General features: G+C 51.2%; 2 protein-coding genes across 2 annotated transcripts; both read right to left on the bottom strand.

Annotated features, from left to right (window-relative positions):
• Positions 1-5341: 5341 nt before the first annotated feature.
• LOC106731312 (zinc finger protein 777-like) lies at positions 5342-10211 on the bottom strand. The gene is made up of 4 exons (XM_075914016.2): positions 9985-10211; positions 9412-9538; positions 8689-8802; positions 5342-8440 (listed from the first exon to the last, which is right to left on the bottom strand). Exons 1-4 carry the CDS (start codon positions 10006-10008, stop codon positions 7170-7172), a joined length of 1536 nt encoding a protein of 511 aa, XP_075770131.2. The 5' UTR covers positions 10009-10211; the 3' UTR covers positions 5342-7169.
• Positions 10212-14083: 3872 nt separating this feature from the next.
• LOC106731863 (uncharacterized) lies at positions 14084-19759 on the bottom strand. The gene is made up of 4 exons (XM_075914018.2): positions 18565-19759; positions 18090-18216; positions 17358-17471; positions 14084-16618 (listed from the first exon to the last, which is right to left on the bottom strand). Exons 1-4 carry the CDS (start codon positions 18586-18588, stop codon positions 15354-15356), a joined length of 1530 nt encoding a protein of 509 aa, XP_075770133.2. The 5' UTR covers positions 18589-19759; the 3' UTR covers positions 14084-15353.
• Between the last annotated feature and the right edge of the window lie 1997 nt (positions 19760-21756).

Below are 21756 nucleotides of genomic sequence, written 5' to 3'. Positions count from 1 at the left end.
CACGGCAGCTGCAAGTGGCTCCACTCAAGTGTTACATATATGTCTGTGTTCGTGGCCTCCTCGTGTCCTTCCTCACGCCTGCAGCTCCAGGTAGGCTCAAGATATACCCCAGCAAAAGGATGAGGTGTTTGCACTTTGGGGTCCATGCTTGCCCTGCTATGGCATCTGCACAGATAAGCAGGGGAAAAGCAGTACAAACAGATTATTTGCTTGTCCTTTCAAGTGGCAGGGAGGGAGACAAGTGCATTATGGGACGCTGTTGACATGTACCCAGAATCATAGAATCATAGAGCTGGAAGAGACCTCAGGAGGTCATCAAGTCCAGTCCCCTGCCCAAGGCAGGACCAACCCCAACTACATCAACCCAGCCAGGACTTCGTCAAGCTGAGACTTAAAAAGAGATTCCACCACCTCCCTAGGTAATCCATTCCAGTGTTTCACCACCCTCCTCGTGAAACAGTTTTTCCTAATCTCCAACCTAGACCTCCCCCACTATAACTTGAGACCATTGCTCCTTGTTCTGCCATCCATCACTACTGAGAACAGCCTTTCTCCAGCCTTTTTGGAACCTCCCTTCAGGAAGTTGAAGGCTGCTATCAAATTCCCCCTCACTCTTCTCTTCTGCAGACTAAACAAACCCAACTCCCTCAGCCTCTCCTCATAGGTCATGCACTCCTGCCCCCTAATCATTTCGGTCACCCTCCGCTGGACCCTCTCCAATGAGTCCACATCCTTTCTATAATGGGGGGCCCAGAACTGGACACAATACTCCAGATGTGGCCTCACCAGAGCCAAATAAAGGGGAATAAACACTTCTCTGGATCTGCTGGCAATGCTCCTCTTAATGCAACCTAATATGCCTTTAGCCTTCTTGGCTACCAGGGCACACTGTTGACTCATATCCAGCTTCTCATCCACTGTAACCCTCAGGTCCTTTTCTGCAGAACTACCACTTAACTGGTTGGTCCCCAGCCTGTAACTATGCTTGGGATTCTTCCGTCCCAAGTGCAGGACTCTACACTTGTCCTTGTTGAACCTCATCAGATTTCTTTTGGCCCAGTCCTCTGATCTGTCCAGGTCACTCTGGACCCTATCCCTGCCCTCCAGCGTATCTACCTCTCCCCCTACCTTAGTGTCATCTGCAAGCTTGCTGAGGGTGCAATCCATCCCCTCATCCAGGTCATTAATAAAGATGCTGAACAAAACTGATCCAAGAACAGATCCTTGGGGCACTCCGCTAGAAGCCAACTGCCAACCTGACATGGAGCTGTTGATCACTACCCGTTGGGCCCGATAGTCTAGCCAACTTTCTATCCATCTTACAGTCCATTTATCCAATTCATATTCTCTTAACTTGCTGGCAAGAATATTGTGAGAGACCATATCAAAAGCTTTGCTAAAGTCAAGTTATATCACATCCACTGACTTTCCCATATCTACAGAGCCAGGTACCTCATCATAGAAGCTAATCAGATTGGTCAGGCACAACTTGCCCTTTGTGAATCCATGTTGACTATTCCTGATCACTTCCCCACTTCCAAATACTTCAGAATGGATTCCTTGAGGATCCTCTCCATGATTTTTTAAGGGACTGAGGTAAGGCTGACAGGTCTGGAGTTCTCTGGATTGTTCTTCTTCCCTTTTTTACACATGGCACTACATTTGCCTTTTTCCAATCTTCCGGGATCTCTCCCAATCGCCACGAGTTTTCAAAGATAATGGCCAAAGGCTCCGCAATTACACTAGCCATCTCCCTCAGTACCCTCGGATGCATTAAATCCCGGCCCATGGATTTGTGTATGTTTAGCTTTTCTAAATAGTTCCTAACTTGTTCTTTCCCCACCAAGGGCTGTCCACCTCCTTCCCATACTGTGTTGCCTAATGCATTTGTCTCGGAGCTGACCACTGCGTTAGTTTTGTCCCATTGGGCACTAGGAGCCGTACCCAGAATGCAAAGGGGTGGCAGAAACTGTAGGATAGCTACTCACAGTGAATCTCTCTCAAAATCAACGGCAACCCCCTGTAGGAGGATGCGCAACGTGGAATTCTTGTACACAGTGGGGACATACACACCCTTGACTTTACAAAACCGGTTGCTAAAAAAAAATCGACCTTAATAAATTTGACCTAGTGCCTTTGAGTCTGGCTTCTGTCAGGCTACATCTAGACTGCAGGCTTCTTTCGGAAGCAGCTTTTTTCAGAAGAGATCTTCCAGAAAAACTTCTTCCAAAAGAGAGCATCCACACTGCCAAAGTGCATCAAAAAAGCAATCTGCTTTTTCAAAAGAGACTGAATGGACGTTCTCTTGCATGTAAGCTATGGATGGAATTGCCACCAGGGCACCTGTGCTTTTTCCTCTTTCCTCTTCTTCCGAAAGAACTCCCTCTTCCCTGTCCACACGCGCCTTTTTGTGAACGAGCTCTTTCACAAAAAGGCTTCCCCCTCGTAAAATGAGGATTACCAACACCGGAAAAATCTCTCTGTTCTTTCGATTTTCTTGAGGAAGAACCCAACTGTAGTGTGGACGTTCCTCAAGTTTTGTTGGAAAAACAGCTGTTTTTCCGACAAAACTTTGTAGTATAGAGATACCCTTAGACTCACAGACTTTAAAGTCAGAAGGGACCATTGTGAGTACTGAGCCTTCATGGCCAAATTATTGGTGACTTCAGTGTGGCCAGCACCTCTCATTGTGGGCCAGTCTGACGCTTCAATTCATGAAACAGGAACTAATAACAATTTAAGGGGGGAAAGGGGGAAAGGTTAAAGGAGACACCAGCCTTTCTCCCTCCTGACTGTATCTCACTGATCGCTGCAAGGACCAGGCTGTAACGTCCTTCCCCATTCCCGTGTCTGCCTCTGGGAGCATAAATCTAGCCCTCACATCAGCGTTTGTGCTGATGGAGACGGATCACGGTCATTGTTCAAAGAAAAAAATCAGTCACACGGGGGAGAGAAAGGTTCAAATGAAATTGAAAAAGACTGTTCTGGCAAATGAACATTTTGTCACATTAATCTCATATCCAAGTACGGGACCAAATAACTTTTGGGGACAGAGAAAAACCCCAAATTCAGGACAGGCCATAAAACAATTTCACATTCATAAAATGACATCCCAGAGAATCGGAAGACTCTAAATCCAGGGCTGGATCTGACTCGTGATTTGGACGTGAGAAAGGTTTTAGCATCATCCTAAAATAACCAAAACAAACCAGCCAGCGTCACTTCTACACAGGATTTGGTCTAGCCTAGAAAAAAACTGGAAACAGTTCTGCCAAGAAGTGGGAAAAGGGCTTTAATTCGGACAGATCAAAAGGGGCCCTCTGGTTCATTAGGATACCCTTCAAGGTCTGGGACACTTTTCTCTCCCGACCTCTGGAGTCACAGACATCCCAACTGTGATAGTTAATCCAGGAGAACCAGGGACATGTAGTGACTCTTTGGGAGGGGAAGGGGTAGACCGGGAACATGCTAAAATTCTGCAGAGGTGGTACAGAGGCCTCAGTCTTACCCCATTGCCATGAAATAGCACAGACACTAAAACCCCACCTTTTACTGTCCCTGCTCTGCCCCTTTTAGGATCTGTGCAATCCTGGCCCATAAGAGAGGAAAGGTACAAACCCTAATGACTTTTCAGCAGTATTGTGAGAATATCTGGGAATGAGACAATCCGACCCCAAAGGGGGAAATCAGTTTCACTCACAGTCAGCCCATTGATTGCCCCTGATGTAAAGCCACCCAGCTTTGGCCTCCCTCCCAGACAGCCCACTTAAACAAGATGGAGTTACTGAAAATTTGGTTCATCATATTAGGAATTCTACCAATGCCAAAAGATCAGATATATTAACCACCAACATGGGCGTTGGGTGAAAGCTCCTTCTGCCTGAGGCCCCGGGTTCTTAACAAGGGGCTCAGAGCTGGGGGTTGCAGGGTGCAGGAATCAGGGCTGGGGAGTGAAGAGGAGCTCGGGGCAGGGGGTCCGATCTGATGGGGCTTTATCTCCGCCACCCCGAATGGCGGGACCATCTGTCTCCCCTGAGCCTCTCCAGCTGCCAAGGGCCTTCTATCTCCCGTCAGCACTCCTAGACACAGTGTGGGAGAAAAATCAAATAACTCCAATTGTGTCAAAGGGGGGACTGTGCAGGAAATCAAAACTCTCTAAAGAAAACTGCTGTAAGGGTTAAAAGTTTTCCAGACCTCTCTCCCTGTAACAGAGAGAAATCAAATTAGCTCTAATCAAGACCCTTACAATGCCTCCCATCTCAAGTTCATGGATATTCCTAGTCTGTCACAATTTGTCATGTAAACCCTTATCTTTGTCACAGTTTGCCTTGTAGACTTCTCCACTCCACATTCTCATATGGCTTTGTTCTGTAAAACTTACTTCTAGCACTCCTGGGGTGAACAGAAGTCTCAGAGTGCTTCTGCTGAGACTTTGATATGTTAAAGAAAAACAATCCACAACTGAGCTGTCTGAACTTACTGTATAAAGATTCCCTGAATCTGTCTGTCAGGGCTGCTGCTTCACTCTTGGAAGTGACAGCCTGCATGCATGCATCATAAAGTTTTCCCTTCTAGGTTTCTCTCCTGCCTCACTGATTTGACCTCCGGCCTCGGACCCTTCTGGGGGCTCTGTACCCCAGGGGAGCGAGATTTCCCCCTCAACAGCACCCCCAGCTCCCTGGCCACTAGGGATCTTCTGTCCCCTCCCTCCCCCGCCTAGGCCTCCCAGCTACTAGGGGGCTTATCTCCCCCCAAGGCACTGAGGTAGGGGGTTACTTACTTGGTCTGTTGGCAGGCAAGATGGCAGAGCCCCACTCCCACTAGCTCAATGTTTCCCAATTGGTGCTCCGCGGAACCCTGGGGTTCTGTGAAGCGAAAACAAGGGTTCCGCGAACAGCTGGCACTCCCCCGCCCCCTCTTAAAGAGACAGCTGGTGGTAGGGCTTTTTTCTTTTTTTTGCTTGAGGAAACGCAGCGGGTGCCTTTTTTTTTTTTTTCGGGCAGCCCTAGGGGTTCTGTGGCCAAATAAAATTGGGAAACACTGCACTAGCCATTCGCTTGCTGCTTCAGCTCCCCCCACTGGCCACACTGCAGTATAGCTCTGCCCTGCACGCGCTGCCCCCAGTGGCCAGTCGGAGTATTGTGTCCCTCCTTCCTTTCCACGTTATGGAAAACAGTTCCATTCCTGGCACATCCCAAATTCTTGGCACAACCAACCCCTGACCTTGCTTATACTTTCATGATAAAGAGATTGCAGTACAGCACTTAGATGAGGGGAGCTGCAGAACACTAATTTTCTCTCTCACACTTACAGTGCAAAAACAAAAGACAGGACTATGCAGCACAGTGCAAATATTTGTAATAAACATAAACTCAGACCTGTGCACTTTCTATTCCTTCCTGTAATACAATCACTATATTTGAAAACATAGAAAGGCATCCAAAAACATTTAACACATTTCAATTGGTATCCTATCGTTTAACAATGAGATTCATTGAGCTCAAGTTTTTTAATCCCCATTGATTCTTTGAGGTAATCGCGTGAGTTAACTGTGATTAACCAACTGTGCTATCTTTTTCCTTTTTTTTTTTTTTTAACAATACGGCTGTGTCTACAATGGCCACTTATTCCGGAAAATCAGCTGCTTTTCTGGAATAACTTGCCAGCTGTCTACACTGGCCCCTTGAATTTCCGGAAAAGCACTGACGGTCTAATGTAAAATCGTCAGTGTTTTTCCGGAAAAACTATGCTGCTCCCGTTTGGGCAAAAGTCCTTTTCCAGAAAACTATTCCGGAAAAGGGCCAGTGTAGACAGCCCAGATTTCTTTTCCGCAAAAAAGCCCCGATTGCAAAAATGGCGATCGGGGCTTTTTTGCGGAAAAGTGCATCTACATTGGCACGGACGCTTTTCCACAAAAAGTGCTTTTCCAGAAAAGCATCCTGCCAATCTAGACGCACTTTTTTCGAAAATGCTTATAACGGAAAAGTTTTCCGTTTTAAGCATTTCTGGAAAAGGTTGCCAGTGTAGATGTAGCCTACACTGCCATGGATGCTCTTGCGCAAAAGCACATGGCAGTGTGGATGTGTTCTTGCACAAGAACCCTTACACCAATGTAGACATAGCCACAGGGTCCCGGTCTTGTGTGGACTGACTGAATTTACATCTCAAAGCTCAAGTCAATCAATCTCTTAGAGGAGGAGCCATATTGCTCTCAGTCTGCAAAAACAATGAGGAGTCCTGTGGCAGCTTAGATCTCTTCAGGTGCGTCTACACTGCAGGGCTTAACTCGAAATAAGCTATGCAAATTGAGCTACGTCAATTGTGTAGCTTATTTCGAAACAGGGAGTGTCAACACAGCACTTTTTTCGAAACTGAGCACTTTTCCTCTGACCTCCCTTACTCCTTGTACAATGAGGGTTACAGGAGTCAGAGTAAGAAGTCCTCCACCCTGACAGTATTTTGACACTATTTCGAAACAACGGCCTGCTGTGTAGACATGGACTAAGTTATTTCAGAATAGCACTAATTATTTCAAACTACTGTTGCAGTGTAGACTTCAGTCTTTAAGATGCCACAGGACTCCTCTTTCATACTGTGGACTGGTTTAACGATGTGTGATCTGTTTGAAACTTTAGCTTCAGACCAAGCACTTAGCGGATCTCTCTTAAAGGTGGACTGTCTGATGTAAAACAAGGGCTCATCTGTTTTTCAAATGTTTACCAAACCCCAAGCACTCACAGGCTATGTCTACAGTAGTGGGTTCTTGCGCAAGAACAGCTGTTTTTCCGCAGAGCGTCCACACTGCCTACCCACTCTTACGCAAGATTTACAGTAAAGCGTGGGAAGAGAGGGATACTTGTGCAAGAGCTACGCTCTTTTCTAACAAATGTAAGCCCTCTTTCTTGCGCAAGAGGGCAGTGTGGACGTGCAGCAAGGGTTCCTTGTGCAAAAAAGCCCTATGGCTAAAATGGCCATCAGAGCTTTCTTGTGCAAGAGAGAGTCCACACTGCCATGGATGCTCTTGTGCAAAAGCACATGGCAGTGTGGATGTGTTCTTGCACAAGAACCCTTACACCAATGTAGACATAGCCACAGGGTCCCGGTCTTGTGTGGACTGACTGAGATTTAAGAAGCCTTGTTCTCCGTATGAAACTTTTCTCAAAATGTAATCATTCATGGGGGAATTCTCCTGTGTGGATTGCTTGATGCCTAAGAAGGACGGACCTCCATTTGAAACTTTTTCCACACTCTAAGCACTGATGGGGTCTGTCTCCTGAGTGGACTGCCTGATGGTTAACAAGTTTAGACCTCCACAAGAAACTCTTTCCACACTCTAAGCACTGATGGGGTCTCTCTCCTGTATGGATTTTCTCATGTGAAACGAGCGCTGACCTCCACTTGAAACTTTTCCCGCAGCTTAAGCACTTATGTGGTCTCTCTCCTGTGTGGACTGCCTGATGGCTAACAAGGTCGGGTCTCCGAAGAAAACATTTTCCACACTCTAAGCACTGATGGGGTCTCTCTCCTGTATGGATTCTCTGATGTGAAACAAGGGCTGACCTCCATGTGTAAGTTTTCCCGCACTCTAAACACCTATGAGCTCTCTCTCCTGTGTGGACAGCCTGATGTTTAACAAGAACGGACCGCTGCAGGAAACTTTTTCCACAATCTAAACACTTATGGGGTTTGACTTCCCTGTGGGTTGCTTGATGATTCATGAGGTCTGATCTCCGTATGAAACTTTTCCCACAGTCTAAGCATTTATGGGGTCTCTCTCCTGTGTGGATTTTCAGATGTACAACAAGAGAGGACCTCCATATGAAACTTTTTCCACAAACTAAACATTTATGGGGCCTGTCCCCTGTGTGTACCGCCTGGTGTGTAATCAGAGCTGACTTCTCTCTGAAACTTTTACCACAGTGTAAGCACTTATGAGGGCTCACTGTGTGACTTCTCTCATGCACCGTCAGGGAAGACTTCCAATTCAAACAGTTCCCACCCTCAAGGCACGGAGAGCCTCTCTCTCTCATTGGGCTTCTCCTAAGAGTATTAAGATCAGAGCTGTTAATGACTCTTTCCCCATCATCCAAGCATTCAAGGGGTTTCTCTCCAGTACCAACTGTTGTAATTGAAATAAGCTCTGGGCTCACAATAAATCCCTTCCCATAACCGAGCCATTCATCATATTTTTCTTCTTTGGAGTTTGTTTGGTGGGCGGTGGGATACTTGTGTCCTTCCCCACATTTCACAGATTCATCCTTTGCGTGATTTCCCAGCAGCCTCTTGAGCCTGTACCAGTTTCCCCAGGCTTCTCCCTGTTCCAAGCACTGGGAAACATTCCCTTCAGCTCTTCCCACAAAGGTCGCCTGTGGTTCCATTTTCCCAGGATCTTCCTGCTGTTGATTCCCCTCTTCATTCTCACGCCCTGTCTCACCACCTGCTGGAAGAGAGACAATCCAGGCAGGAGTCACTGAGATGGGGAGAAAGAAGAACAGCATAAAGGGAAAACCCAATATGCTCAAGTTGCACAGAACAAGCAACTGGATTCTGTCTTCAGCTAAGAACGCTGGTGGTAAACTGTGAGCACTATCAGCTGACTACACCCTACCCTGCATCAGAAGAGGCAGAACTTTTAGGAAACTCAACATTTTCCTTTATTCACCAGCTGGTTTCTGAGCCAACCCTCACCTGTGCAGGTGCCTCTCGGGGTCTCTCTTTCTTCCCCATCCTGGAGGTCGGGTACCCAGGGCTCTTCCCCTCGTTCCAGCCAGGTGATCAGCTCAGGTTTGGGAACGAGAAACCCTGCACAGGGGGTGAAATCAGAGCAGATCAGGGTACAGGGAGGGTGGGGAGAGCGTCTGTCCCAAGGGACATTCCATGAGTGGAACCTGTCCCCGGGCTCTGCTGGGGAACGTGCAACCCAAGAGGACAGGAACATGGTCACTGAGCCCCCTGGAGAGAGGCAGATGTGTGGGGAGGTGAGAGGAATTGTGACGCCCTCCCTAGGAGTTCCCAGGATCTGGGCAGTCTGGGGCCCTTGCTGACACTCACAGCTCTGCAGTTACACTCTTGCCTATTTCTAAACCTGCCTTCCCCACGGCTGGAGCTCTTCCCAAGGAGGGAGGGGAACAGGGATTCTGCATGTGAGTGAGAAACAACACAGACAAGAGGATACATGGCCCCTCAGCCTTGAAATCTACAGGGGTCAGGTGGGGATGATTTAGCACGTCTATTAGAGTTTGACACCCTGGTCTCACTGCACAGGATGCGGAGATGCAAGTCGCTCTCCCGCATCAGCTGTGCCCATGGAACCCATTCCTGTCCAGGCCACCTGAGCAGGGAAGAACCTGACCCGTGTCGGACACGCAGACCCCACGGCTCCTAATCCCTGAGGGGCCAGGACGCCCTTACCCAGCGAGGTCACCGCCTCGTAGTTCTCCTGCATGACGTCCCTGTAGAGGGCTCTCTGAGCGGGGCCCAGCAGCGCCCCCTGCCCCGGGGTGAAATACACAGCCACCTCCTCGAAGGTCACCTGCATCTGCAACAACAAGAGTCCCTCACCCACTGCTTGCAGCCCCAGCCACAACACCCATCCTCAGCCTGTTTAAAGCAGCCAGGAGGCTTCCGGAGATGGGCCCAGAGATCTTTGTCCCCCTCCCCCTCAGCAGACAGAGGGCAGGGCCTTCTCCCTGGCCACACACCTGCTAGCCAGAGGCTGAGGCGGAAGCCGAGCTCTGAGCCACGGGCAGGGACAGGAATCCCGGCAGCTTCCCTTTGTGTTTCCCAGCAACCTCTGGCTGGGGGCTCAGGTCCCAGCGTTGGGAGTCTGGGACATTTTCACAGCCCTGTCACGGGAGGTCTGGGGCCTGCGTCAGAAATGGGGGCGCGGTCACACCCTGCCCATGGGCCTGCTCAGAAACTCAGCAGCTTCATCCCACCCTGTCTCCTCCCTGCCCCCGCCCAGCAGCTCCCTGAACCCCCTACCTGAGCGGGCTCCATCCCGGCCATTGCCCGGCCCCGGCCCCTGGCAGACGGGCGCTCTGGAGCGAACTCTCGACGTGTCTCCTCGGCCTGTGCTGCGATGGGGCAGGTGTCAGAAGGGGCCTGAGTCCCCCCAGGCCCTGCCCCCGCAGACACGCGCTGGGACTCTCTGGCTCTGCCCTGTGGGAAGAAACCCAACTAGTTTGTTACCCCCCCCCCCGGCCCGGCCCCTCCTCCTAGAACAAAACCCACCGAGCCCCTTTGAACCCCCCGCAGCAGCATCTCTGAGCCGCTTCCAGCCACGGGCGGGTGCTGCTCGGGTCCGGAGGGAGGCTGCGGTTGGCCCGCGGCAGGGAGCGCAAAGCAGTAGCTGGAGGAGTAACTAGGGGGTAACGTGACACCCCCTCCCCGGGTGTCCCTCCCTTACGTCCAGGCTGGGGGCGGGCGGCAGCGGGGACTCGCAGCCAGCTCCGCCGGGAGCAGCCCGGGGCCAACCCCTCCCCCTGCAGCCCGGGGGCACCGGGGCGCCGCTCCCGGGGGGTCTCTCTTACCTGCCCCCCAAGCGCTGCCCGCCCTGGGGCAGGGGCTGGGCCGGGTAGGGCCTGGCCGGGCTGGGGGCGCTGCCCGGGGAGAGGCTCCTGGGGAGGGAGCAGCGGGACTGGCCCGGCCGGAGATTCCCCCTCCCGGCTGCAGCCCGGGCTCCGGGGCCCCGCAGCAGCCCCCGCCGGGGCTCGGGGATCCGGCCCGGAGCCTGGCCCCAGAGTCCCCGCGAGCAGCGGCGGCGAGTCGCTTCCTGCGGCCGGGCCGGAGCCAGCGATCGCTCCCCCCGCGCCTGCTGCTGCTGCTGCTGGGTCCTAGCGAGACACCCGCCATCCGCGCTGCGCTGCGCCCCTGGGCCTGGCTCTGCCCCGCTCACAGACCCCGCCGGAGCAGCCAGCCCGGGGGGATGTTTGGTGGCCGCAGAGTGGGGCAGCTCCGCCCCCTAGGGGCCGCTTTGACAGGAGTTTCTGAAACCTTTAGGATAATCCAGTAACTATGCCCAGAGCTCAGCGGGGAAATCGTCTCTCTCTTGTGTAGCTTTCCTGGCTTTTACACTGTTCATGGATTTGCCCATCACTCTGGGGTATGCTCTTTTATTAGGGCTACTCTTATGACGCTGGCGGAGGTGAAACATTCTAGCCCTGGGCTGCTTGGGCTCTCATATGGAGCTGAATTCTCCCTGCTTCCAATTCCTTCCTGATCCTAACGAAGCTCTCCTGTGGGAACTGTTCCTCAAGATGGGGTTCTTCCCACCTTAGAAACACAAGGACGCTTACCCCCACTAACAGAGCCCATCTGAGAGGACTGGGTACTCAGCACTCACAAGCTGACCCTTCATATGTCTCTGGACTCACCAGGCTGGGTTTAACAGCAACACTACGCTGAACCCCCACATGCCTTTGGACTCAGTGGGCAGGATTTAACAGCCCTTTCAGCTGCCTTCCTCATATACCCCCCAGGTTCAGCACCTCCCTATCCCCACTTTCACACCACCGTCATTCTGCTGGTAAACCACGTGATGAGCAAACCCCGCGGGATTTTTGGGCACTACACGGATCTTTAGCTTGGGCACAAGAAGCGATGTGGCAGAGCGTATAGGGAAGCCAAAACAACACCCCCCAAGAGAGCGAGAGAGAAAGGAAAAGAGAGAGAAGCAACCAGCTTAACAATGAAAGTGATTTATTTCTGGGTAGAGAATATATATATATGGGGAGCCAAACACTCAAAACAGTTACAATATTAAATCTAAATTGAAACTGATTACAAATGTTAGGGCTAGCAAACTATATAACAGTTTACATAGGGCAGGGTCAGGAAGCTATACCTAGAGGCTTTGTCTAGACTGGCAAGTTTTTCCGCAAAATCCCCTGATTTTGCGGAAAAACTTGCCAGCTGTCTACACTGGCTGCTTGAATTTCCGGAAAAGCACTGACGATCTCGTGTAATATTGTCAGTGCTTTTGCAGAAATACTATGCTGCTCCCGTTCAGGCAAAAGTCTTTTTCCGAAAGACTTTTGCGCAAGAGGGCCAGTGTAGACAGCATAGTACAGTTTTCCGCAAAAAAGCCCCAATTGCGAAAATGACGATCGGGACTTTTTTGCAGAAAACCGCGTCTAGAGTGGCCACGGATGCTTTTCCGCAAAAAGTGCTTTTGCGGAAAAGCATCCTGCCAATCTAGACGCGATTTTTCTGAAAATGCTTTTAACGGAAAACTTTTCCGTTAAAAGCATTTTTGGAAAATCATGCCAGTGTAGACGTAGCCAGAGAGAGATAGTGGGGGTGGACGGGGAGACAGACAAATCCCAACACTCCATGGAGCTTGCACTGATCGGGGTTCCCAGATGATGATGGTAGCCGGGGGGTCCAGAGGGCAGGAGACAAGCAGAGCAGAGCCCCCAGCATGATCAGGCAGGAGATGAAGAAGTCTCAATGGAACTGATGCAGTTTAAATCCAGGTATCAGAACAGTTTTTCTAGGGCAAGGGTAGGAGTTTTTGTAGGGACAGGACAATAGTTTGAGGGGAACACTGGATTTGTTTATAGGTAAACAGAGGTGAGACAATAGAGACTGGTCACCTGGCTATGGGTGATGTTCCTTGAATGAGCTCACAATAGGCAGTTTCAGGATTTTGGATATCAATAGGATCCATTACTAGAATTGGTCTGATAATGACTAATTTGAGGGTGAGCAGGCCTAGGTCCATTAGCATCTGGAGCAGAGATTTCCCATCAGGCAGCGCTTCTCTGCTTTTGATATCCCATAGTTCAGTGTGGTTTCTGCTTTGGAAGAGCTGTTCTCTATTCTGTCTGCTAATGGAGATGTCTCTCTGTTCTATCTTCAATGCCGATGAGGCTGAGACGTTTCCCTAATCCTATGACCCTTGTCTGGAGTTTAGCTGTGTCTTCCCCCGCCTTTTCCTTGCTTTGTCTGTGATTCAAGCAAAGGCCTGGGGGAGAGGGGATTGTTTTCCATGAGTATCACTCCCTGGCTCTCCAAGACCATAGGGCTGACACGTGGCCATGCTTTGGTTCCCCAAGATCACAGGGCTGGTAGGTAAATCATGCTCTCATTTGCATATCTTCAAAAAATGAGGGTTATAGGACCTTGCGAAAAAGTTTTTTTCTGACTAATGGCCCTGTCTACACGGGGCTTTTGATCGGCAAAACCTCTTCTGCAAAAAGGATCAGCAGAAGATATGCAAATGAGAGCACAAATTGCATATCTTCCGCAGAAAAAAAACGGCAGAGTAGACATAACCTTTAAGTACAACCCCTGGGAAGCCCCAGTGAGGTAGGACAGAAACAGGGCCCCGGTGGCTGCAGGCAAGAGCTAAGCCCAAGCCCTGTAGCATCAGGGCTGGAGAAGAGCCAGTTGGAGGGAGGGGAAGTGTCCTCTGAGACTGGTTGCAGGGGATCTCCTCATATCCGGCAAATCCCCTCATTCGGGACGGATTGGCTCCTGAGAATGCTGGACCAAGAAGATGCAACCTGTAGTGTCTTGCTCACAGCACTCCTGCTAATGCATCCCAGATTGATGTTTGCTTTTTTTTTTCCTTCAATAGTGTCACACTGTTGGCTCATATCTACCTTGTGGTCCACTATGACCCTGATATCCCTTTCTGCAGGACTCCTTCCTCGACAATCACTTCCCCTTCTGTATGTGTGAAATGGATTGCTCCTCCCTAAGTGGAGTAGTTTGCATTTGTCCTCATGAAACTTCATCCTATTTACCTCAGACCATTGCTCCAGTTTGTCTAGATCAGTGGTTCCCAAACTTTTCGGCATCACGCCCCCTTTTTGCTTTTTGAGAAACCCCCTGTACCTCCCCCCCAATAGCATCAAAACTTATTGAACCCAAAAAAAAAAACCCAAAGGAACTAACCAGGACCGAAAAACAAAAATAGCAGCAAAACTTAGGAAGGGGAATTGAAAGGGGCGGGGGGTTGGGTCACCTCCCCTCCCCCCCCCCGAAATTTCTTCACGCCCCCCAGTTTGGGAACCCATGGTCTAGATCATTGTGAATTATGACCCACTCCACCAGAGCACTCGCCACCCCTCCCAGCTTGGTTTCATCCACAAACTTTATTACGATTGAGCTAAACAAAGAAACAAACTGTTTGATGAGGGGACTGAGCCTGGGTAACAAATAATCGACGCTTTTAAATGATACTTTCATGATAAAGATTGCAATACAGTACTTCTATGAGGTGGACTCCAAAACACTAATTTTCTTTCTCATGTTTATGCAGAGGGATCCTCCGAAGGGACCTGCTGAAGGTAGGGCAGTGGAATAGGATCTCAAGGGAACTCAGAGCTAGGACATCAGCCTCTAGAACATAGGGTGGTGGGCTCGATTTGCCCCCCCCCCCCACACACACACCCAGGCAGTGACTGGGCCTCCAACACCAGCTGTCCCAGGGATGAAGTTTTTTTTCAGCAGGCGATATGCAAATTGTGCTCTCATTTGCATATCTTCAAAAAATGAGGGTTATGGGATCTTGCAAAAAAGGTTTTTCTGACTAATGGCCCAGTCTACACTGGGCTTTTTATGGGCAAAACATCTTCTGCAAAAAGGATCCACAGAAGATATGCAAATGAGAGCGCAATTTGCATATCTTCTGCCAAAAAATACCGGCAGTGTAGACATAGCCTTATCCTGCTTTCCAGTATTAGGAAAGCAGGATAAGGGACCCCCTGAAGATAGGGAGATAAATATTTCTAATAAACAAAGTATAAACTGAGTATTGTGCACCTTCTATTCCTTGCTGTAAGACCATCAATATATTTGAAAACACAGAAAAACATCCGAAAACATTTAACATATTTCAATTGGTATTCCATCGTTTAACAACGTGCTTCATTGAGATCGAGGTTTTTTTAATCCCAATTGATTCTTTGAGTTATTTGCGTGAGTTAACTGCGATTGACCAATAGTGCTGCTATCTTCTGCCATTTTTTTAACAATACAAGTTGACATCTCAAAGCTCAAGTCAATCTAATGGGGACTCTCTTGGAGAGAGAGTCATGTTGGTCTCGATATGCAAAACTAACAAGGAGTCCTGTGGCAGCTTAGATCTCTTAGTCTTTAAAATGCCACAGGACTCCTCATTAAGGAGGAATGATTTAACGATGTGTGATCTGTGTGAAACTTTAGCCACAGACCAAGCACTTAGTGGGTCTCACCCAAAGATAGACTATCTGATATAACACAAGGGCTGATCTGTTTTTTAAACGTTTACCAAAGCCCAAACACGCACAGGGCCCCAGTCCTGTGTGGGCTGATGGATGTATAAGAAGCCTTGTTCTCTGTATGAAACTCTTCTCAAAGTCTAATCATTCCTGGGGGCATTCTCCTGTATGGACTGCTTGATGCCTAAGAAGTACGGACCTCCATTTGAAACTTTTTCCACACTCTAAGCACTGATGGGGTCTGTCTCCTGAGTGGACTGCCTGATGGTTAACAAGTTTAGATCTCCACAAGAAACTCTTTCCACACTCTAAGCACTGATGGGGTCTCTCTCCTGTATGGATTTTCTCATGTGAAACAAGGGCTGACCTCCACTTGAAACTTTTCCCGCAGCTTAAGCATTTATGCGGTCTCTCTTCTGTGTGGACTGCCTGATGGCTAACAAGGTCGGGCCTCCGAAGAAAACATTTTCCACAGTCTGAGCACTTATGGCATCTCTCTCCTGTGTGGATTCTCTGATGTGAAACAAGGGCTGACCTCCATGTGAAACTTTTCCCACAGTCAAAACACTTATGGGCTCTCTCTCCAGTGTGGATGGCCTGATGTTTAATAAGTACAGACTGCCGCAGGAAACTTTTCCCACAATCTAAACACTTATGGGGTTTGTCTCCTGTGTGGATGGCCTGATGTTTAACAAGCTCTGACCTCTGTATGAAACTTTTTCCACAGTCCAAGCACTTATGCGGTCTCTCTCCTGTGTGGACTGCCTGATGGCTAACAAGGTCAGATTTCCATCTGAAACTTTTTCCACAGTCTAAGCACTTATAGGGTCTCTCCCCAGTATGGATTATCTGATGTTTAACAAGCTCTGACTTCTGTATGAAAGTTTTCCCACAGATTAAGCATTTGTGGGGTCTGTCCCCAGTATGGATTATCTGATGTTTAACAAGCTCCGACCTCTGTATGAAACTTTTTCCACAGTCTGAGCACTTATGGGGTCTGTCTCCTATGTGGATTCTCTGGTGTGCAACAAGAACTGACCTCCATGTGAAACTTTTTCCACAGTCTAAGCATTTATGAGGTCTTTCTCCTGTGTGGATTCTTTGGTGTGCGACAAGTACTGACCTCCATATGAAACTTTTTCCACAGTCTAAACATTTATGGGGTTTGTCTCCCGTGTGAACTGTCTGATGTGAAACAAGGGCTGACTTCCGTATAAAACTTTTGCCACACTCTGAGCACATATGGGGTCTCTCTCCCGAGTGGATTGCCTGATGTGAAACAAGGTGTGACTTCTGTATGAAACTTTTCCCACATTCTGAGCACTGATGGGGTCTCTCTCCTCTGTGGCTTCTCTCATATTCCCCAGGATGTTCCAGCGGTTGATTCTCACTCACGGTCTCCTCACCTGCTAGGAGAGAGAGAGACAATCCAGGCAGGAGTCACTGAGCTGGGGAGAAGGCACCAACAGAAAACCCAACACACTGAAATTGCAAATTAAGAGCAATTGGCTTGTGCCTCCGCTTCTCCCACAAACAATGACGGGAAAGGAAACATGGGAAGAAAACTAACACGAGGAGTGGAAAGCAGTGTTCCAGAAGTGGGGAACTTCTTTTTGGATCTGGGGCCATTAACTCAAATTAAAATCAGTCAGGGACTGCACACAAATTAGAAGCACAAAAACCCCAAATCAAAACAAAAATAACCCCCCCCCCCCCCAATAACCCACACAAAAGCCCTCATTGAGATGGCTCCCAATTGAGGAGAAAGAAACCCCCCACATTTCCCTCCCACACCAGAGGCTTGGGGGGGCTCAGATTAGTAGATTGTGTGTTCCAGCCCTGAAGAGAGACAGTGGAGGGACTGGAGTGCATCTGTCGGCTCCCCAATGCTCGATGGGGGGGGGCACTGAACCTCAGGGGCCAGATCCAGGCAAGCTGGGGGCATTCCATTGTTAGTTGGGCAGCATATGAATTTTTCTTGAGTGGCCCCATAAGCACACAGCTTACAAGGAAAATTGATGGACAGGCATGAGCAGTTTCTGCTGACTACACCATGCCCTGCGTGAGAAGAGTCAAAACTCACACCCCATTATTGGGGTTCTCAGCTTTTTCCTTCATTCCCCAATTGGTTTCTGTTTGAGTCCTCACCTGTGCGGGTGCCTCTCAGGATCTGTCTTTCCTCCCCGGCATGGAGGTCGGGTACCCAGGGCTCTTCCCCTCGTTCCAGCCGGGCGATCAACTCAGGTTTGGGAACAGGAAACCCTGCGCAGGGGGTGAAATCAGAGCAGATCAGGGCGCATGGAGGGTGGGGAGAGCATCTGTCCAAAGAGACATTCTGTGCGTGGAACTTGTCCCCAGACCCTTCTGGGGAATGTGCCACCCAAGAGGACGGGAACATGGTCACTGAGCCCCTGGGGAGAGGCAGGCGTGTGGGGAGGTGAGAGGAATTGTGACGCCCTCACTAGGAGTTCCCAGGATCTGGGCAGTCTGGGGCCCTTGCTGACACTCACAGCTCTGCAGTTACACCCCTGCCTGTTTCTAAACCTGCAGAGCCCAGAGCCCTCCCCACGGCTGGAGCTCGTCCCAAGGAGGGAGGTGAACAGAGATTCTGGGTGCGAGTGAGGAACAACCCAGACAGGAGGATACATGGCCCCTCGCCTTGAAATCTAGAGGGGCCGGGTGGGGATGATTTAGCACGTCCATTAGGGTTTGACACCCGGGTCTCACTGCACAGGTGCGGAGATGCAAGTCGCTCTCCCCCGGCAGCTGTGCCCATGGAACCCATTCCTGTCCAGGACACCTGAGCAGGGAAGAACCTGACCCGTGTCGGACACGCAGACCCCACGGCTCCTAATCCCCGAGGGGCCAGGACGCCCTTACCCAGCGAGGTCACCGCCTCGTAGTTCTCCTGCATGACGTCCCTGTAGAGGGCTCTCTGAGCGGGGCCCAGCAGCGCCCCCTGCCCCTGGGTGAAATACACAGCCACCTCCTCGAAGGTCACCCGCATCTGCAACAACAAGAGTCCCTCACCGACCAGCCATAATCCCTGTAAAATCCTATCCCCAGCCTGTTTAGAGCAGCCAGGAGGCTTCAGGGGATGTGCAGAGAGATCCTCCCCTGCCTCCCCCTCAGCAGACAGAGGGCAGGGCCTTCTCCCTGGCCACACACCTGCTAGCCAGAGGCTGAGGCGGAAGCCGAGCTCTGAGCCACAGGCAGGGACAGGAATCCCGGCAGCTTCCCTTTGTGTTTCCCAGCAACCTCTGGCTGGGGGCTCAGGTCACAGTATTGGGAGTCTGGGACATTTTCCCACCCTGTCTCCTCCCTTCCCCGCCCAGCAGCTCCCTGAACCCCCTACCTGAGCGGGCTCCATCCCGGCCATTGCCCGGCCCCGGCCCCTGGCAGACGGGCGCTCTGGAGCGAACTCTCGACGTGTCTCCTCGGCGGGTCGGGCGAGAGGGGCGATGGGGGAGGTGTCAGAAGGGGCCTAAGTCCCTGTCGCCCCCCCGAGTCTCCCCAGGCCCTGCCCCTGCAGACACGCGCTGGGACTCTCTGGCTCTGCCCTGTGGGAAGAAACCCAGTGAGTTTGTCACACACACCCCCGGCCCGGCCCGCCAGGACAACGCCCCCGACAGCAGCATCACTGAGCCTCACGACGGGAAAAAAGCCACCTCCTGCCTCCGCCCCCAGACGGGCGCAGCTAGGGCCCGGAGGGAGGCTGTGGGCGGAGCAGCAGGAGCCTCCACCCGCTTCCCCCGCGCGGCCCCGGAGCACAAAGCAGCAGCTGCGGGGCGGGTAAATGTGACCCCGGCTGCACCCCCCACCCTGCCCCGCCCCGGCGGGCGGCAGCTGCCCCGGGCCCGGGCGGAGACTCGCAGCCAGCTCCGCCGGGAGCAGCCCGGGGCCAACCCCTCCCCCTGCAGCCCGGGGGCACCGGGGCGCCGCTCCCGGGGGGTCTCTCTTACCTGCCCCCCAAGCGCTGCCCGCCCTGGGGCAGGGGCTGGGCCGGGCAGGGCCTGGCCGGGCTGGGGGCGCTGCCCGGGGAGAGGCTCCTGGGGAGGGAGCAGCGGGACTGGCCCGGCCGGAGATTCCCCCTCCCGGCTGCAGCCCGGGCTCCGGGGCCCCGCAGCAGCCCCCGCCGGGGCTCGGGGATCCGGCCCGGAGCCTGGCCCCAGAGTCCCCGCGAGCAGCGGCGGCGAGTCGCTTCCTGCGCCCGGGCCGGAGCCAGCGATCGCTCCCCCCGCGCCTGCTGCTGCTGCTGCTGCTGGGTCCTAGCGAGACACCCGCCGTCCGCGCTGCGCTGCGCCCCTGGGCCTGGCTCTGCCCCGCTCACTGACCCCTCGGGAGCGGGAGGCGCAGCTTCGGGGCCTAAGGCGGGGCCGAGGGTTCCAGGGGGCTCGAAGTCCAGACTGGTTGTGATCACGTAGACAGGGGCTAAGGTCCCCACCCGCACCAGCTCCCTCTGTGCCAGCCCCTTCCCTGCCCAGAGCTTAGACTCAGTGCCATTTACTAAACTTATGGGAAAAAAAAACGTACGGAAAATGGGAAGGGCTGCAGGGGCGGGGAACCTAGTCCCAGGGGCTGGATCCTTTGACTGGGCCCACAAAGGTGTGATGTGCCAGAGGGTCATTCGTGGACACCTCAGTTACAGGGTTTTTTTTTGCTTTTGTTTGGGTTTTTGGGGGGGAGGGTTGTTTTTTCTTTCTTTTTGCTTCTCACTTGTGTGCAGCCCCCAACTGATTTTTCTGTGGGTCGGTGGTCCATGACCCAAAAAAGCTTCCCCACTCTCCTGGTTAAAGGAAATACTTAGCCCCACTGTTTACTCCCTCTGGATCGTCTGGTGTTGACCAAGGTTGGCAGACAGGACACTGGGCTAGATAGACCTTTGGCCTGACCCAATACGGCCTGCACTCTGTGGGCACCCGGGAAGCACAAACAGCATCTCCGGGATGTAAAGGGTTAGAGCTGGCTTTACGCACAAGCTAAGCAAGCTACCGCTGCAGGGTGGGGAATCTCATTTCTAGTGGCCAGATGTGGCCCCTGGTTTTCCTGGACCCGGCCACCAAATTCAGGGCTACCCCCAGCATTGGGGAGCCAGCCTCTCTCCCCCCACCACAGGCAGGAGCACACAAAATCTACTAGGCTGGGCCACCCCAGGCTCTGATGTGCGAGGGGAATGTGGGGAGCATCTTTCTCCTCAGTTGGGTTGGGATTTGGTTTCTTGCTTCTCACGTGTGGGTAGCCCCTGACCCAAAACAGGTTCCCCACTCCTGCCTTAGGGCCTCGGATTTCGAGGGGCCTCTAAACTCAAAATAAATAAATATATAAATACATTAAAAAAAATACATTTTACTTCTGGGCACTGCCATGGGGCCACTTCAACTTGAAGGAGTTTAGGGCCTCAGCAGGTTTTAATCCTGCCCTGTAAAGGCAGTTCTCACTGGCTACGTCTACACTGGCCCCTTTTCCGGAAGGGGCATGTAAATTTCACCAGTCGTCGTAGGGAAATCCGCGGGGGATTTAAATATCCCCCGCGGCATTTAAATAAAAATGTCCGCCGCTTTTTTCCAGCTTTTAAAAAAGCCGGAAAAGAGCGTCTACACTGGCCCCGATCCTCCGGAAAAAGCACCCTTTTCCGGAGGCTCTTATTCCTACTTCAAAGTAGGAATAAGACCCTCCGGAAAAGGGCATTTTTCCGGAGGATCGGGGCCAGTGTAGACGCTCTTTTCCGGCTTTTTTAAAAGCCGGAAAAAAGCGGCGGACATTTTTATTTAAATGCCGCGGGGGATATTTAAATCCCCCGCAGATTTCCCTACGACGACTGGTGAAATTTACATGCCCCTTCCGGAAAAGGGGCCAGTGTAGACGTAGCCACTCTGTTTCGCATGTGTCCCAGGAGTTGTGTCTGGCCCTGGGGCTGCTGAAGGGACACTGCAGGTCAGATATGTGGGCTACGTCTAGACTGGCATGATTTTCCGGAAATGTTTTTAACGGAAAAGTTTTCCGTTAAAAGCATTTTTGAAAAAGAGCCTCTAGATTGGCACGGGTGCTTTTCCACAAAAGCATCTTTTGCGGAAAAGCGTCCATGGCCAATCTAGACGCGCTTTTCCACAAAAAAGCCCCCATCACCATTTTCGCGATCGGGGCTTTTTTGCGGAAAACAAATCTCAGCTGTCTACACTGGCCCTTTTGCGCAAAAGGGATTTTTGCCTGAACAGGAGCAGCACAGTATTTCCGCAAGAAGCACTGATTTCTTACAGTAGGAAGTCAGTGCTTTTGCGGAAATTCAAGCGGCCAGTGTAGACAGCTGGCAAGTTTTTCCGGAAAAGCGGCTGATTTTCCGGAAAAACTGGCCAGTCTAGACACAGCTGTGGTGTTTTAACACGGTCCCAGAGAACAACTAAGGGGATGTGCTGCCTGTTGAATGTAGAGATGAAGATTTTATTGGCTCTGTGGTGATTTCATGAATATTGGTCTGTCTCATAGGAAGAAATTAGCATAGACTAGCCAATGCTGTTGTGTTAAATGTTAATTTTTATATTGCTTGTTG

This window comes from Pelodiscus sinensis, chromosome 19 (assembly GCF_052426305.1).
Source record: "Pelodiscus sinensis isolate ZL-2025 chromosome 19, ASM5242630v1, whole genome shotgun sequence".
Taxonomy (NCBI): domain Eukaryota; kingdom Metazoa; phylum Chordata; order Testudines; family Trionychidae; genus Pelodiscus; species Pelodiscus sinensis.
The sequence above is the reverse complement of the archived record's forward strand: the minus strand, read 5'-3'. Positions and strand labels throughout refer to the sequence as shown.

Coding starts and splice junctions, on each gene's coding strand:
- LOC106731312 (XM_075914016.2), bottom strand. CDS start 10,008: ATGGCCGGGATGGAGCCCGCTCAG. Junction 8,803..9,411: donor CGAGGCGGTGACCTCGCTGG/GTAAGGGCGTCC, acceptor CCCCCTGTGCAG/GGTTTCTCGTTCCCAAACCT. Junction 8,441..8,688: donor CCCGAGAGGCACCTGCACAG/GTGAGGGTTGGC, acceptor TCTCTCTTCCAG/CAGGTGGTGAGACAGGGCGT.
- LOC106731863 (XM_075914018.2), bottom strand. CDS start 18,588: ATGGCCGGGATGGAGCCCGCTCAG. Junction 18,217..18,564: donor CCGGGATGGAGCCCGCTCAG/GTAGGGGGTTCA, acceptor TTGTTGTTGCAG/ATGCGGGTGACCTTCGAGGA. Junction 17,472..18,089: donor CGAGGCGGTGACCTCGCTGG/GTAAGGGCGTCC, acceptor CCCCCTGCGCAG/GGTTTCCTGTTCCCAAACCT.